Source organism: Nyctereutes procyonoides, unplaced genomic scaffold (genome assembly GCF_905146905.1).
Source record: "Nyctereutes procyonoides isolate TBG_1078 unplaced genomic scaffold, NYPRO_anot_genome, whole genome shotgun sequence".
NCBI lineage: Eukaryota > Metazoa > Chordata > Mammalia > Carnivora > Canidae > Nyctereutes > Nyctereutes procyonoides.
Window position 1 is genome coordinate 28,503,395 of NW_026575142.1, and position 16,211 is coordinate 28,519,605.

Here is a 16,211-nt window from a genome sequence, read left to right on the forward strand (position 1 = left end):
TACTGCTGAGATAGCTAAACCAGATTTCATTACTGTTTCATTTCTCTCACCATGTTCGAAGTCTTTAGCAAAGTCAGCTCTAATACCTCTCAACACCCCAAATACTAAATTAAGGAGGGGTCATTATAGTGATCAATTAATATTAAGTAGCATATTAAAACATTCTCTAAACTTTTTTGTATTAAACAAGAAGAACAGTTGGCATTATAAAATCAAGAGCAATAATATTTAGGCCTCTGAGCCAATATCCCAGGCTTTATATAAATTATCTAATGACGATATATTTAAACAATTGGATATTCTCTTTTAACATAATTGCTTTAATAAAACTAGAGGACAGGAAACAACACTACTTTGGGAGCTGAGAAAAGTCCTCAATAAACACCATTTATTAGAACGACTCACCCAGATGGCACCCGGTTGACTGTTCAAGTGCCAAATGCCCAGATGTTAAAAAACCCAAGTGAGCACCTCCACAGTGTGTAAAAGTACTTGGCAATATTTTCAAAAAGATGGTCCTTTTACCATTATGTTGAAGGACTATTTTTGTTGCGATCACAATAAATAACTCATTCAGGTTTTAGTGTATGTAATATATAAAGAGTAAAATATACATAATAAAGTTGAATGGACATTTTTTACAGCTGGTTGAAAAGACTAAGTGCTGGGTAATTGTTTCAAATTATAATGAATATTTTATTCTTAAAACCTTGGCAAGACAAGTGTTTGTTTTAAAAATTAATAGAAAATTAAGCCCACAGGAAGTGACAATTAAGAGCTAAATGTGCGGTTTTGCTTCACATGAGTTATTTAGCCATACGTTTTGGGGTGTTCTTTCTCATGTTTGCCACTTTCAAAAAAATCAATAAAAAGCATGTGAAAATATCTAAATGAACACAGGGGAAATAGTGTCAGAAATCAATACTTCTCCACCAGCATGTTTAACCTGCTGAAATGAAGTGTTAATCACAGAAATAAGATACCATATTACATTTATAAACTAATGAAACTAGAAAAAGCAAAGCGTGTGACACTATAATTAAACAGCTGGAAGACATCCAAGCCTGTGTAAGTTGATAACCCTGGTACAATCTCTGGCAGTGAAAAGGCAGGTCTGCAGTGAGTTGATATGGCCAGCTCGGTTGTTAATTGAATAACAGGCAATCTATAAACACTACTAATTGCATATGTGAAAACCTGTGTACAACTCAAGACGCTGCCTAGAGAAGCACTCCAGAAAAACTACATGGATAAAGCACTCGGCAAATCTTCTGTCTCTCTCAATCCCTTTAAGTCCTAGCTTAGTTTCACCACTGCATCCTTCTGATTAACCTCTATACAGCAGACTTAATGATACATTTTTCAAAGGATCATTTTTCTTCCTAACCTGATACACATGACACAACTATCAATTACCCATTTCAGAAAAGAACAAACAAGTAATCTAGAAAATTCAGTCTGTGAATGGAAAGCTTTCTAAATCGTAAAAGAAGACATGGTCTTATTCCCAACAGGCAAAATGCTTTTCAGAATTGTTCCGGCGCATTTTGCAGAAGTGTGGCAGCTGCTGAGAACAGCGTGGAGTGTTAAGATTTGACACTTTTTTTTTCTTCCTTAAGGATATAGCCATTTGAGGAGGTTCAAAAACTGTTGTCAGAATTTTACTTATTCATCCATTTAATAAATCCTTTTAAAATGATTATGTCAACCCTGGTGAATGTAAAACATTTCCAAACTCTTGCTCTAGGACCTAAACAAACTTTATTTTTTAAAACCTGTACAGAAGACTGCTAGGCCCCAGGGATTAGTTATCAGATATGAAACCTCCTCTAGTTTAACATTCAAATCCAATAAGGCCAGTCCAGAGAGAGCAAAGGTCATTATCATTCTGCAAGTGTCTAGCAGCTTCCAGGAAATGAATTGAGAGACTTAATCCACTCCCTGGTGGATATAATATCACATCATAAAACCTGGAACTACCAGTCAGAGTACTGTGTGGTACTTAGAAGCACAAGTATTGCAGCTTGACTGACTCATCCTCATCATGGCTTCTCATCATGGCTTCAACACCAACAAAATATGGCCAAGAAGCTTAAAGTCATGGGGTTTCAGTGTCTATAAAGTGGAACTTCAAAATATATCTGGTAAGTTTATCACGAGAATCCAAAGAGATAATATAGGCAATATGCTCAGTAGAGTGTCTAGCCTAAAAAGTGCTCAGTAATTGTAGACTTAAAAAAAAAAAGCATGTATTACCCATCAGAGACAAATGGAAAGATTAAAAGATGTGCAGCACCAGCCTACAGTCAAAGAACTGAGGAGGGCCTGGGCTGAGTTTCTCTCTATACCTCACCACCATAGTGGAAAAGAAATTGAGTTACGCCAAAATTCCTTGGGCAAAAATATTAATTTAAACGTCTCCACCTTAAGATATAGACATAGAGTAGCAAACTGCATCCTCTTCCAAGGCTAAGGGTAACTCCTTCAAATATGAGGCCTTTGGTCAATCAGAAAAACAAATGACACATACACGCAGAAAAACCAACCTATAAGGAATCATTGTTAGTTAACTGCTTTAAAAAGAACAAGTTACTAAGTAGAAAACATGTGATAGATGGTGTGCACAGGGAAATTAATGAAGTATATGAAAGAGCTGTCACCTCTGCTTTTACCCCAGAAATTTGCTACGCAGAGAACTCTTATTTTTTTAATATTTTATTTATTTGTTAGAGAGAGAGAGAGCACACAGGGGGGGGGGGAGGCAGGACAGAGGGAGAGGGAGAAGCAGGCTCCAGGGAGCCCAACGTGGTGCTCCACCCCAGGACCCTGGGATCATAATCTGAGCAGAAGGCAGGCACCCAATTGACTGAGCCACCCAGGCACCCTACTACCCAGAGAATTCTTAATCTCAAGAGTCCTTGGACTACTAGGAGAAAGGCCTGACTTATAGTGTTTAGATATCAATTTCAGCCACTTTTACCCCAAACTGGCCAAAAAACTCTTTGTCAGTTTTATCAACTTAACCTAACTACCAAAAGGGATGTTAATTGACAAGACTTTTATAGACCAACCGAGTCCCCATAGGTATTGCTAGGTCTTCTCTGCTTTCACAGGCAGAATAAAAGTGAGGAAGGCGTGTGGGCTTCAGTCTCTACAGCAGCCAAGGCTCAGTTCACTGGTGGAAATCCCCACCTACGACATGGGCACAGCGGCCTTTTGGAACCTACACCTGTTTCCAGCACATCCAGCCTCTCGGCACATATAAGAGTCAGATTTCTCATCTTACTGCATTTGAACTTTAAGATTTTGGAAACTGTCAACATAGAGCTCTCTGCTCTCAAATTAATTTTATTTCTTGCTCCAACAATCTAAACTTCCTGCTCGCAGGGCCTGATATAAACCCACTTTTAACAAATATCATACGCAGGGAAATGTGAAATGAGGCAGGATTTATTAACAATAATCAATACACTAAAATACAATCATATCCAGATGAAACTCCTCCTAGATATTGAAAGGACAAAAAAAGTATCCAGCTAAAATTGCACTGCATTTTGAGTATTTAAATATGGATATTAAATAAGGCATGGCCATTTCCCAAATAACCATGAGTGTATGCATGTGAGAGACAGTATAAACATTAGCCACACAGAACTCAGTCACATGTAGTCAATACATTTGTACCATTAATGTACACACCCAAAGAGACTTTACTCAAAATGAAATTACATCCATTACTTGAAATCAGAAGAAGCTAAAACTATGTAATATGGATCATTCAACTAAACTAGGAGAGTCTTCTTAACCATTTTTTTTTAAATGCAGTTTGTTTTGTTTGTTTGCAAATGTGTGATCACAAGATGACAAAAAAATCCTTTAGGGAAGAAGGATTCATAGATTTTAGTGAGTCACATCAAGAAGAAAATTGTGTCTCTGCCTGTCCTCCACTCAAGCCAAAATTATAGAAGATTCCTGATATAAATAGATGAAGACTATTTTTCAAAAATCTTAAAATTTCTATCTTAATATAGAAAGATTTTCAAACTGCTACCAGCATCCAAAACCCCAAAAGTACCTATTACTAATTCTTTTTAATTCAAAACAATAATGAGTGGCATACCAGATAGACAACAAGCTTGGTAGCTAAATACAGAATCCTTACCCTCAAGGAGCGCCAAGTGAGACTATAGCTTAGACTCTTACCTACAATACAACATGATATACTAGACAACATTCTATGGAAGTACAAAGGATGGGTGGTTTCTGAAGTGGAAATGGCACTTTGTCAAAATGAGAACTTGGGGGAAAGGGCAACCCAGAGCAAGGCTTCATCCTAAACAATGCATGAGGTTTAAAATGAATGAACTGATTTGGAAATGCAAGACTATAAAATGCACAGAGGTGGAGAAGTGGAATATAAACTGGTAAAGACAAGTTGGGATGAGCCTTGGAGTGTATGCGAGGTAGTTTAGAATTTCTCTTAAAGTCAATGAGGAGACAGACATCCAAGGGATATTCTTGAGCAAGGAAGTGATCATGAGAATTGTGTTTTAGAAAGACGGTCCTGATAGAAGCATCATACTGGGATGAAGGGTACAGGGGCTTGATTGCCAGAAGCCAGTAAGAAGGCCAGTGTAACTGCTCAAGCGAGAAGGGACACAGGTGTGACCATGACAAAGAAATGAGAGGGGATTTCCATGATACTTCAGAGTGAGCATAGGTAGCAAGTGGACTGGATGTAGCAAGAGAAGGATCACCAAGGATGAGCATGTCATTTCTAGCCTGGGTGAGTGGATGGTGACACAGTAGGAGATACAGGAGGATAATGTTGGGAAACTTCTGAAACTAGCCAGGGTAAAAAATATTCGTTATATATGCACAGGGGAGAAAATACTATGACATCTCAACTAAAAGTAAAGTATGTCCCAGTTAGCAAGGAAAAGACTTAAACTTTAGCTTTTTCAATTTAAAAAAGCATACTTATCCTTCTTAGATAAATCCATGCTCTAACACTCTACTTTTCATATAGTAGAGCTCACTAAGCTTCTTAGATTATATATCTCCATCCTCTCATTTCTTTGATTAATTGTTTCCTGTGGATATCCTGTATCTGTAAGCCAGGATACAGGTTCCTAAACTCTAGAAACAAAATTGTGATGCAGACATTTCATTCTCTTCTCAGAGAGCATGCGTGTTTGGAGTTCACGTATGGCTCATGTACAGCCATTAGAAACTATCAGAAAAGAACTGAATGAGTTTCATGTAAACACAGAAAGGGTGGGGGGGAAGAAAAGCGACTTCTTCCCATTGTGTGCTAATTTGGTCCCCATAAATCTTCCAGAAGAAGTGGTCAGCAGAGAAGAGTTTGAGCAGGCCAGGTGTGAAGAGGGGTCAGACTGGCAATGTGGCAGTTACCAGTTAAGAGCTGGGATGGGCTGGAGGGTATAAAAGAAGGGAAACAAACTCAAGGGAATGCATAAGTTACCTTCAACATCACAACTCAGGTAGTTACGCACTTCATTCAAAATGAAATTGATATCTTCTTCCGAAGGAATGGGATGGTGTGTCACATCAGTTGGAGTGTCGGTAGTGCCAGCTATTGTCATCTTTTGCCAGGGTAAGAAGAAAATAACTCGCCCATCACTGGTTGCTGGGTCGAGAAGTCCCATGCTCTCTGGGCTGATGTAAAAAGAAGGGTTATATATTTCTGAAATTAGCAGAAGTTTAATCCTTAATCTGCATTCTAAAAACTACTTTATTCACTAATTCTCATATAAGCACAGGAGAAACACATGAACTTTTCCTTTTACTTGCCAATACTCTACCCCAGAAATTCCTAAAAGAAAAAAAATAATTTTGGTAATGAAAAAGAATGGAGCAAGTGTGATAATATAAAATTGACAGAAGAACCAGTCCTCTCCATCTCAACAATGCCAGGTTAATTAAGAAAGTGGACTTCACCTTCCAATTGTTTGGAGTTTTATATTCCTTGGACCATTTACATCAGATAATGTCAGTGGGCTAAATGTCTCTAATTCCTTTTATGATGGTCAATTAAGGAAGGCTCTTCAATCATTTTTCAAGTCTATGAAAAGTATTTTCCTGGGACATTTGACATTTGGCACATCTTTCAGCATAAGGTCTCAGAAGTACATGAGAAAAGCAAAGGGTCTAAGTTTCTAGAAACTAAAATGTAATCAAAAAGTTCTTTGCTCCTTTTTAACCTAGATGGACTTATAGCACTTCACCAAATATGAGATTTCTTACTTTATTTCAATTTTATAGAAACCTCAAGAAATGCATCAATGAGAAAAGGGCTCAGTTTTCTCCAATTACCTAAACAACAGTGTATCAGGACAAGGTCAAAAAGGAGAGGGATATCCTAGCAATGACAATCTTTAAACAGATATAAGAGGCTAAGTCAAGATTCCTATTAAGTCAAGGTTCAAGGATGCCTCTTTGGACCGATTACATAAAACCTTTAAAAATATCAGTCAATATTTTTCACTAAACACATGCTTAATATTCTAAAACCAAAGTTTAAAAAACATTTGAAATAATAGGCAACTACATATACATATTAACAAAATCTGTCCAATTGTATTATTAAATCAGAAGAAGCTACTGTCTTAATGCATCCATTAACCATTCAAAGAAATTTGGAGAAATTGATAAGGGGTGGGAGGAATCTTGAAGTGTTATGTTCAAATAGTCCCTACTAATCCTCATTGACTGACATCTCATAGTAAGCCAATGTTAAAGGTATTTTCAGCTTCTGCTAATGATATTTCTTAAGTAAAAAACACAATTCCACTTGGTTTGAATAAATTTCAACAAGTCTCTCCCATACTCACAAATTTTAAAGGTCAGTCAACTGCCTTGTTTATCATTCCCTTGAAAAAATGTTTTAAAAAGAACTCCTACTGATTCAAATGTGTAAGGATGAGAGACTAATAGTTGCTTAAAACTAAACCAAAATAAGTATTTTATGAAAGAGAAATCTACGGGACCCTGGCTGGCTCAGTCAGTAAAGCATATATGACTTCTTGACCTTGGGGTCGTGAGTCAAACCTCACGTTGGGCATACAGCTTACTTAAAATAATAAAATTTTTTAAAAAACAAAAATCTACAAAATAACTTGTTAAAAAAAAGAAAGAAAAAAAGAAACCTACAGCCAGCTTAGCTAATGTATCTTCTTTATGTAAACCACAAGGAATATGAGTCTTCCTTCGCAAAGATCCATCAGTCCCATGAAATGCTGCCATTTCTACACATCCTTCGTATAAAGAAATCACTGTCTACAGCACACTTGAGAGACACAGAGAAAGTGGGCCACAGCTCCATTTAGCATATGCAAAAAGCACTACAGAAGTGTGTCAACCATTTACGCCTTCAGCGAAGATCTCGTCTTCTCTCAGGGTTACTTAAGGAAGGTAATTTTACTTTCATCTTTATATACTGAAAACTGTAAGTATAGAATATTTTATATTTCTTCTTTGTGTTCGTCCTAAGACTCTCAAAAGAAAAATCTTAAAAGAAACTATTTAATTATGTATTTTGTAAGCAACTGATTTGATCCTGGGTTAATATGCCCTTACGTGACATCAGTCATCTTGGGACTGGGAATTAACTCATTCAGAGTTCAAGCTTTGAATATGATAAATAGTAGCATGTTGAAACAAAAGGAGAAATTCCATATCTATCCTAATATTTAAGGAACCCACTATATATTGGTGTATTTTATATATGATCATTTTATGGGCCAGATATCCTATGATTTGTTTAAATAACTCAATAAACCTGATAAACTTTAGCATAAGATTATAATATTCAACCACCTAGACATGAAATGTTATTAGAAAAGCACAACTACTGAATACTTTAAAACCGTTCAATGCAATAAAAGCAATTTAAAGGGTGAAGGTGATGGTTACCAACACACACATAACTGGAACCTGTAGAGAATCAACTGCTTAAGCGAAGACATATGTGTCAAACATAAAATTAACAAGCACAGAGGGAAGACAAAGCTACTAATGAATGGTATAAAAATTTAAGAATCCACTTGGAAATACCTTTCATCAGTTCTAAATTACCTAATTCATACTCTCCCCTAGGGAAAAGTTTGTTTTCTTATGAAGGATTAATTCTGCAAGGTCACACACTAAAGTTTGAAAGTGGGTATCAACTACAGTGATGGTATAACAGTACAGGGAGGTTTGGGTCTTTTTTCAATATGTACGAGTCACTTGACATCAGAAAGCAAAGCTTGCTGCTAATTTATGTGTGTGTCTAGGATTAAACATACTGGACATTTTTCTCATGCAGACCACTGCCTTACTGAAGTACTCTTATTTAAACTGAAATCAATTTACTGTTAACTACTTAGCAATCAGGGTTAGAGCTAACAATATGCACACAGTAATACCAAAAAAACCCCCAAAAAACAAAAAAACACGACCTCTTGCCAGTGGTAAAAAGCTTCCATAGGTTGAAGGAGGAGATGATTAGTTTCACGTCTTTTAGTCATTTGTAGCATTGTTGCTTCTTTCGAAAGCATCTAGGCCCAACTCTGATGAAAATTGCAGATTTGTTCTTAATATCAATTAAAGAGTACCTTTAAAAATGAATGATTTCTATGTGCTGGGTTTTCTGAAATTAAAATTATCCTAGCGGGAAAGTTGCTACCGTGGCACATGTAAATTAGGGTCATACAAGCTTAATAAATGACATGAGGATACTCCAAAAGTAACACTACAAGATATACACATGGTCCTTGCTCTACATTTTAGCAGCCGACAATCAACAAATCAGTGCCTCCTGAACTCACTGCATCTCTAAAGTGATCAGGTTCTGGTGGAAATGTTAGGCCCTAAGGTATCATCAGCCATTTCATAGGGAAGTCCCCAGAAGGTCTGACCCATCCCCGACAACCCAGTCCAACCCTTGAGCCATAACTGAGAGTGACTGACTAACTGATGAACCCAGAGAGCCATGTCAATCTGACCCCACCCAAGACAGCGCATTGATAAGGAGAGCAAAACCATCCTCTGAGATGCCTTAAGGTCAGTGTTAAAAGAGGAAATCAACCCTTAATCCAGGCCACAGTTCCAAACCGAGGGGCTCATCTCCAACAGACCCTGAATAGGAACTGGGCTGCAAACCACTCCTCTAAGGTTTCTGACAGGATGTAAAGTGGTTATAGTTCAGGGTGCTAAAAATGGAGACATTAATTTCTCCCAAAGTAGCATGAGATCACATACTGGATCTCCAGCAAACCCAGCTGTAATAAACATTTTCAAGATTTATGGGAGGGGCTCTGAAGCTAATGACAAATTGAGGGATTAAGAAAGGTATTCTGTTTCGAAAATATTACATCCAGGTAACATATGTTTATATTTCTTTAAAGACACCCAAGTGTTATTAGCATATTATATAATACGGAACTATATGTGTAGCATGACCTCTTTCATGTAAAATTTGTAAAAGGATAGACAATTGTGCAAGCATAAACACAATTATGGAAGGAATCATAAAGAACTAGTTTTGATTACCAGAGAAGAACTGAAGTGAGGGGATAAAATGGGTGGCATGAGGAAGGATAAAGATAAGAAGAGAGAGACTCTCACTTTTCATATTGTAGCTATTTTCTATAGCGATTACTTTTATTTTTGTATACATGGGTTATCTGAGCAATAAAATGAAGAATATTTTGTTTTCATATTTTAACTTCTCTATATTAATGCCTTAGAGGCGTTACATTAAATTTTGACTTAAAAAAAAGGAACGATCTCAGTTTGGGCAAGTTAACACAAAAAAGTTAGTAGGATTCATTCAAAAAATACTTAACTGGCCACTATATGTGACAGACACTTCATGAAGAGTAGCCAACAAAATGGGTACAAAGTAATCAACTGATCATTGTCAAATTGTATACAAATTAGGTACTATCATGAGATAAGGGACCAGAAGCTGAGAGAAGTAGCTCGTCAAGGTCACGCAGTCAGCAAGAGGTAAGTGATGAACACCAAGTTCCACACCAAGGTATCACTTTCATTTACCCTCCATCTCCCCATCTTCATGACGGGTAAACTAAGGTTTCCAGAATAAAATGGCCTGTCCCAAATGATGTCATTACTAAGTGGAAAAATTAACATAGAGTCTTCTGATATCACAGGACGATAGTGAAGAAAACATGAAACATAACACACAAGAGATTATGTTGAATCTACTAAGATCTAAACAAATAGGATAATGTGTGTGTCCGTTGTTTAAGTATCATATCTATCGTCTAAAAGATATTTAAAAAGGCAAACTCCTCCAAAAACCGTACAAACTAGTTGGCCTTGCATATGTTTAATCCAATACAAAATAAATGAATATAATTATGAATAGAACTATTGTTGAAAACTTCCCTATATATGAGAAACAGCTGCATATTTACATATACTTTTCTCCTTTCCATTTAACTGAACTCTGGTTAGCAGTTTTTAAAACTCTATTAAGTACCGCTCTGAACATTTTTATTAAGCCTGAAAACACCTTGATTTCTTCAGTCCTAAGTGAAGATAATAGTGATGGTCTCCTTATTATCAAATATTAAAAGATGTCTAACCTTTATGAAAGACTATTAAAATATGAAAAAGAAAACTCTTATCTTAACCCATTACCTAGAAATTATCATCTTTAACTGTTACCCATAATCATGTCACCTAGCAATAATCAATCACCTCTAGTATTTCTATATGCCTGATAAAGTGTTTAGATCCTACTGCACATATAATCTTGTATCTATGCTAACTAACACTGTATCATTAGTGTTTTGCTAAAATGTAAAAGTTATTTGTAATCACAATTTTTAATGACCGTATAATATTCCTCTATGCAGATATGCCGTAATTCACTTATCCATTCTATTAAGGTCAGGAACTGAAGCAGTTTCTAATATTTCTCAACTACAGATAATATCATAAGAGCTGGAGCACAGATCATCGCTCCATTCAGAATTGCTAGTCTGCCTATTGGATGGGCCTCTGCAGATAAAAACGGTGTCTGGGTTCCATACTCCTGGCATGGACACATGAATCTTTTCCTACAGAAGTCTTGAAAAGTTCATTAGAGCTAATCATTATTAATTTAACTAAATCCATCTGAATTTTTTTGATTTGCCAAAATTTTTCAAAATATATAAAATTGAACAATTTAATGAGCCCATCACTCGGCATTAATAGCTCTGTCCGTACCCACTTCCCCAGTGACAAATTATCTCCGTTAACACAGTAGATTAGAAATCATATCTGATTTCTACTTGCGGTGATAGTTTTCAAAACAGATTTTAAAAGTGATGAACGTAAGAATACGTGCGCCGTCCTCGTTTTCAGATTCTTCGTAAGCAAATGTATTTTATGAAATCAGTGTGTCAGCGTCTTAATTTAAAATCGCCCTTCGTGGAAACTTGCGGAATCCACCTTTCGGACTCGAATTAAAATCCCGCAGAACCACGCCCCGCCCAGGCGAGCCCCGCCCCCGCCAGGCCCCGCCCCGCCAGGCCCCGCCCCGCCGCCCCGCGCCCACCTGTAGTAGCCGGGCATCACGATGTGCACGCCCGCGCTCGGCTGGCAGATGGCCACCGCGTCCTGGTTGTCCATTCTGCGCACCGTGTCTGTGAAGGGGCCCGTGGCGTTGATGACACACTTGGCCCTCACGTCGAACTCCTGCCCTGCGGGAGGAAGCGGCGTCAACCCCGGGCTCCACCTGTTGGGGGCAGCGGCGGCCCGGGGCGCCCGACGGCTCGGGCCCGGGCCGGGCCCGGGGAGGGCCGGCTCGCAGAGGAGCACGCCACGCTTCCACCTCCGCTCCGTTCTGCGAGGTGCCGCCCCCGGGTGCCAAACACCGAGGGAAAGTGGGACGGGGGACGAGGCCGCCGTGTCCTTGAGACTCAGCTGCGGGCGCAGCATCCCCGGGAGAGAACACACTCCTCAGAGCTGCTGCTGCTGCTGCTGCTGCTGCGGGGGCGGGAGGGGGGCGGGGGGCACGGGAGGGCTGGGGGGGGCTAGGAGGGAGGTGGAGGGTGCGGGGGACACGGGGGTGCAGGGGGCCGCGGGGTGTGCGGGGGTGGCACCGGGGGGGCGGGGGCAAGAGGGCGGCGGGGGGATGCGGGGGCGAGGGGGGGTGCTGCGGGAGCCGCGGGAAAGCGAGTACAAAGGGCTGCGGGGGCCAGAAGGGCCGCGAGGGCGTGAGGTGATTGAAGCTCTGGCTCCAGGGCCACAGGAGTGGGACATGGAGGAAAATCGAACCCAAGTGGAAGTGATTGACTCCAACGATGTCTAAGTGCACCGCCTGTCACTTACTTTGAAACTTGTCACGTTTATTTAATTTTATTAATAACATGTTTTTTGTAAAGAAAATGGAATAGCACATTCACGGCTGTGGGAATTTGGGGGGGGCTTTCATTATCACTATCATCAGTATTATATAACACAAAGGGGAAAAAATTGCCAAGCACCACGAGGGAAAATTTTCACGTTAAGCCAGTCATTGCTGACAATGAGGAATTTAATTAATAGGACTCTGAAATCTGGCTTCAATAAAAGAAGTGACAGAAAAATTATAATGCAGTCCCTAGGCGGCCAGGCAGGATGCTCAGACCCGCTCCCCGAGAGCCCGCGTACCTGTGAGCACGTCCCTGCACCGCGCGCCGCGCACCCGCTGCCTCCCCGTGTGCGGCTCTGCCTCCTTGAGCAAGCTCACGACCTCCATGTAATTGGCGGTGGCAGCCCCATACCTGGCAGCAGTGAGGGCAATGGCAAGGTTCATCCGTGCATCGTTGTGTTGTCCTGCAGCAGGGGAAAGCAGCAGAGGAGGGACAGGAGTCACCTCGAGCCACACTCTGGTGGTACAGAAATGTGTCACAACAGATATGTCACGCCGGTCCCTGTCACCCGGAATATACGTGATGGCTGGGCAGCTCTACGGGGCATGATTTAAAGATACGTGGTCATTCTGGGTCAGGCATTTACCTGCCACTTCACCGAGTGTACTATGTGTACCGCAAAAAGGGGGAAAAATACACACACACACACACACACACACACACACACACACACATATCCCTTTCCTACAAGGGCTCACGTCAATTATCTGAAAGTTAAGAAATAAGTAATTATTCTCACAGTTTGGGAACATATGTATATGTCAGACTTTTCCTAATACCGACAACCCGTATGCACGAAAGTGAAGCAACTCAAAACCTCAGAATATCTGACACCCCAACTGGTGTTGATTAACAATTTTGATGAGTATGTGCTCTATCTAATATTCAAAATCAAGAGCTTAATCTTCCGTAGACGATCTCTCAGTATTCTATAAAAGGATTTCTCTTGGTTTGACTTTTGATCAGAGCTTCTTAAAATGTAACACTTTTTTTTAATCACACATAAAAGGTAAGAAATTAAAGCAGGGCAAAATTTAATTACAGAACAATTCCTACCTGTATTGTTAAAGATTTATTGCTGAAAAATCCTAGTTAAAGAAAACTAAGGGGGAGGTGAGGGGGGGGAGATGATTAATCACTTTAAAATACTGGCATCACTAGAGACGTTTCCTATTTATTATTGCCAGCGGAGTGCACGCTGACCAGGAGAATTACTCTACTTTGCGGGGGCCAGGTTCTCTGTGCCCTGAATAATTAATTACCCGGGGCTAGATGTATTGAATCAGGGTTCAAATTCCCACACACTGGGATCCGTTCCATCAAGATAATACTGATAAAGGGATGAATTTGTAATGGATATTGTTGTTGATTTATGTTGCCAGCATACCAAACATTTAGTATAAATGGTTTATGTAAAGTTTCTTCCTTGTGATTCCGTCTGTGCAGGGCCAGAAGCCAGAAGCCCTGCACAGGTAATCTGTTCCAGCTAAAAGGGCAGAGTTATAAAGAGAGAATCAATGACCGAAAATTCTGTCCACCCCGCCCCAGCGAAACATCTTATTCCAAAGCTGCCAGACTAATACGATCAGCAAGAACCTAACCCCCTACATTAAATCCTCTATCAGTGAAGAACATACATTGAACCTCAACATGCAGAACAAGGGGTTATTTTATCCAGAAACTAAGAATGGAAGTCAGGGGAGAAAGGAAAGCAAACAGCAGGAGTAGCTGAACGAAAGTGGGAAGACTGGCAGCAGTTGGATCAGTTTCAACTCAGCAAGACCCTGAAGTCACCATTAAAATAGTCAGTAGATACATTTAAAGTTAAGTCTGAGAAACCAACTTCTATTAACGGAGGGCTCATTTAACATTGGAATATGCGCCACCACGTTAGGTGCATGCAAACGAACCAAAGAAACTAAGTAAGGATTCCATGACAGATCTTTTCTCTAAATCTTTTCTCAGATTACACATCTGAACTAAAGAGTGGCCATCCCATCAGATCCTTCTAGTAGATCTATGGACATGACATACGGGTAGTACAAGCCATCCACCAAGTCACGGTTGTGCGGTAGGAAAAATCCACACCCCGTCAGGAGTGCCTTGATTTACACACAGGACAGATCTCTGGAAAGCCACGTGTAAATTAACTATTTTAAATCCTATATGAAGTCACCATTCAAAGGAACCAGGCAGGAATCCTATTTGTTAACCGACAGATTACTTTACCTATTATACAGTCATCTAGTAATAAAACTCTAAGCTTTGAAAATATAAAACCTCTCTCTTAGTGCCTTTTCAAAATATACAATCTCATTAAACTCAGCAGCACTGGTTTAGTGCATCGAGCTCTGTTGCTTCCTCTATACTAAGAAACACCCCCCTAACTAACTTCCAAATCCCAATACTTTTTAAGGTAAACAAGATCAACCTCAGTTAAAAGTGTGACACGGAAAGCAACTGCTCTGGTCCTTATTTTCCATGCCCGCCCTGCTACTCAGCAGCCCGGCCTTAACTCGAATCAGCCTGTCACTTACATATGAAGGCCTTCATGGTATGATCCTCACCTGCCACAATCCTTCCGCTCCCATTATTCCTACTATCCAAGAGCATCAGATTTTTGCAACTCCCTCAACATTCCTGCCATTTCACACCTTCTTGCCTTTGTACACACCAATTCTTCTGGCTGAAGTATTATTCTGGAAGCTCTGGATAACTCCTATCCACCTCTCAGGATCTAGTTTAAATATCTCCCCTTAAAGTCTTGCCTTACCTGAGTCTCTCCAAGGCAAAGTTGTTCATCCCTTCTTCTGAGTCTATATTATAGCTCATGTATGCCTTTTTTATTCGCTTTATAATATTATATTCACTCACGTATCCCTCAACTTAAAAAAATAATGAGCCTTGATTATGACTCACGCACTGCACACTGCGACAAATGCAGGGAACACACTGGTGAGAGAGATACAGAATGATCTCTGTTCTCCTGGAACTCACTCACCTGCCAGTGGAATCGCTGTATGATTTCCCACCTCCTCATCCCAGCCATAGGAAGCCAGGAAGCCTTTCTTGCTCATCTTTTTTTTTTTTTTCCCTTGTCAGTATCAAGCACAGACAGGTATCGAGTAAGTGTTAAGTTTAGCCAAACTTCACTCAGTGAGTTAAATAAACAGGTTCATTTATAGTCTCATAGGTTTATATGAATTTTACATAAATTTATACATTTTTATAGTCTTTATAGATCTATAGTCTTACCTCTAACTGTGGGATGTTTTTTCTGTTAAAGAGATTTTAGCCATCAGTAAGTTGGTGGCAAGAAATGGAGGGAAGCAGAAAAACCCCAGAAATGTGGAAAATCTCTGACCTTAAACCTAAGCCTATCCTTATATTTGCGTAAGTGAGGCAGGAGGAGAAATGGTTACAAATGATTCCCTCAAGACTCATCCTACCTATGTCCCCATGCTCCGCAGTGGAGTGCAAACATGGCTATTGTAAGGTCTTAAAAACTGAAGAGTAAGCAATTTGACTTTCCTCTGGGCCCAGGAGCTCACACCTCCACCCAGAAGTCCCCTTCTTTGCAGACATTCAGCTTAATTCATTTATCTCCTCAGATTCCTGGTAGACCTCCTCCCCTACCCGCACTAAATTCACCCTTTACCCTGAGATACCCAGATGCTCTCAGTGTACGCCTCCTGGGAGAGATGGTAAATTTTCACTATTCGTAACTAAATTCCCCTCCAACCCCCTTTACTGACATTTTGAAAGGTATCTATATGC

At 39.8% G+C, this 16,211-nt stretch overlaps 1 protein-coding gene across 4 annotated transcripts in view; it reads right to left on the bottom strand.

Annotated features, from left to right (window-relative positions):
- GPD2 (glycerol-3-phosphate dehydrogenase 2) overlaps positions 1-16,211 on the bottom strand; it is a 140,655-nt gene that overhangs the window by 20,862 nt on the left and 103,582 nt on the right. For all 4 annotated transcript variants that reach the window (XM_055308239.1, XM_055308240.1, XM_055308237.1 and 1 more), the window contains exons 7-9: positions 12,673-12,837; positions 11,576-11,720; positions 5,486-5,679 (exon numbers count right to left, since the gene is read on the bottom strand). In XM_055308239.1, coding sequence (XP_055164214.1) covers positions 5,486-5,679; positions 11,576-11,720; positions 12,673-12,837 — 504 coding nt within the window. The remainder of the gene's footprint in view (positions 1-5,485; positions 5,680-11,575; positions 11,721-12,672; positions 12,838-16,211) is intronic.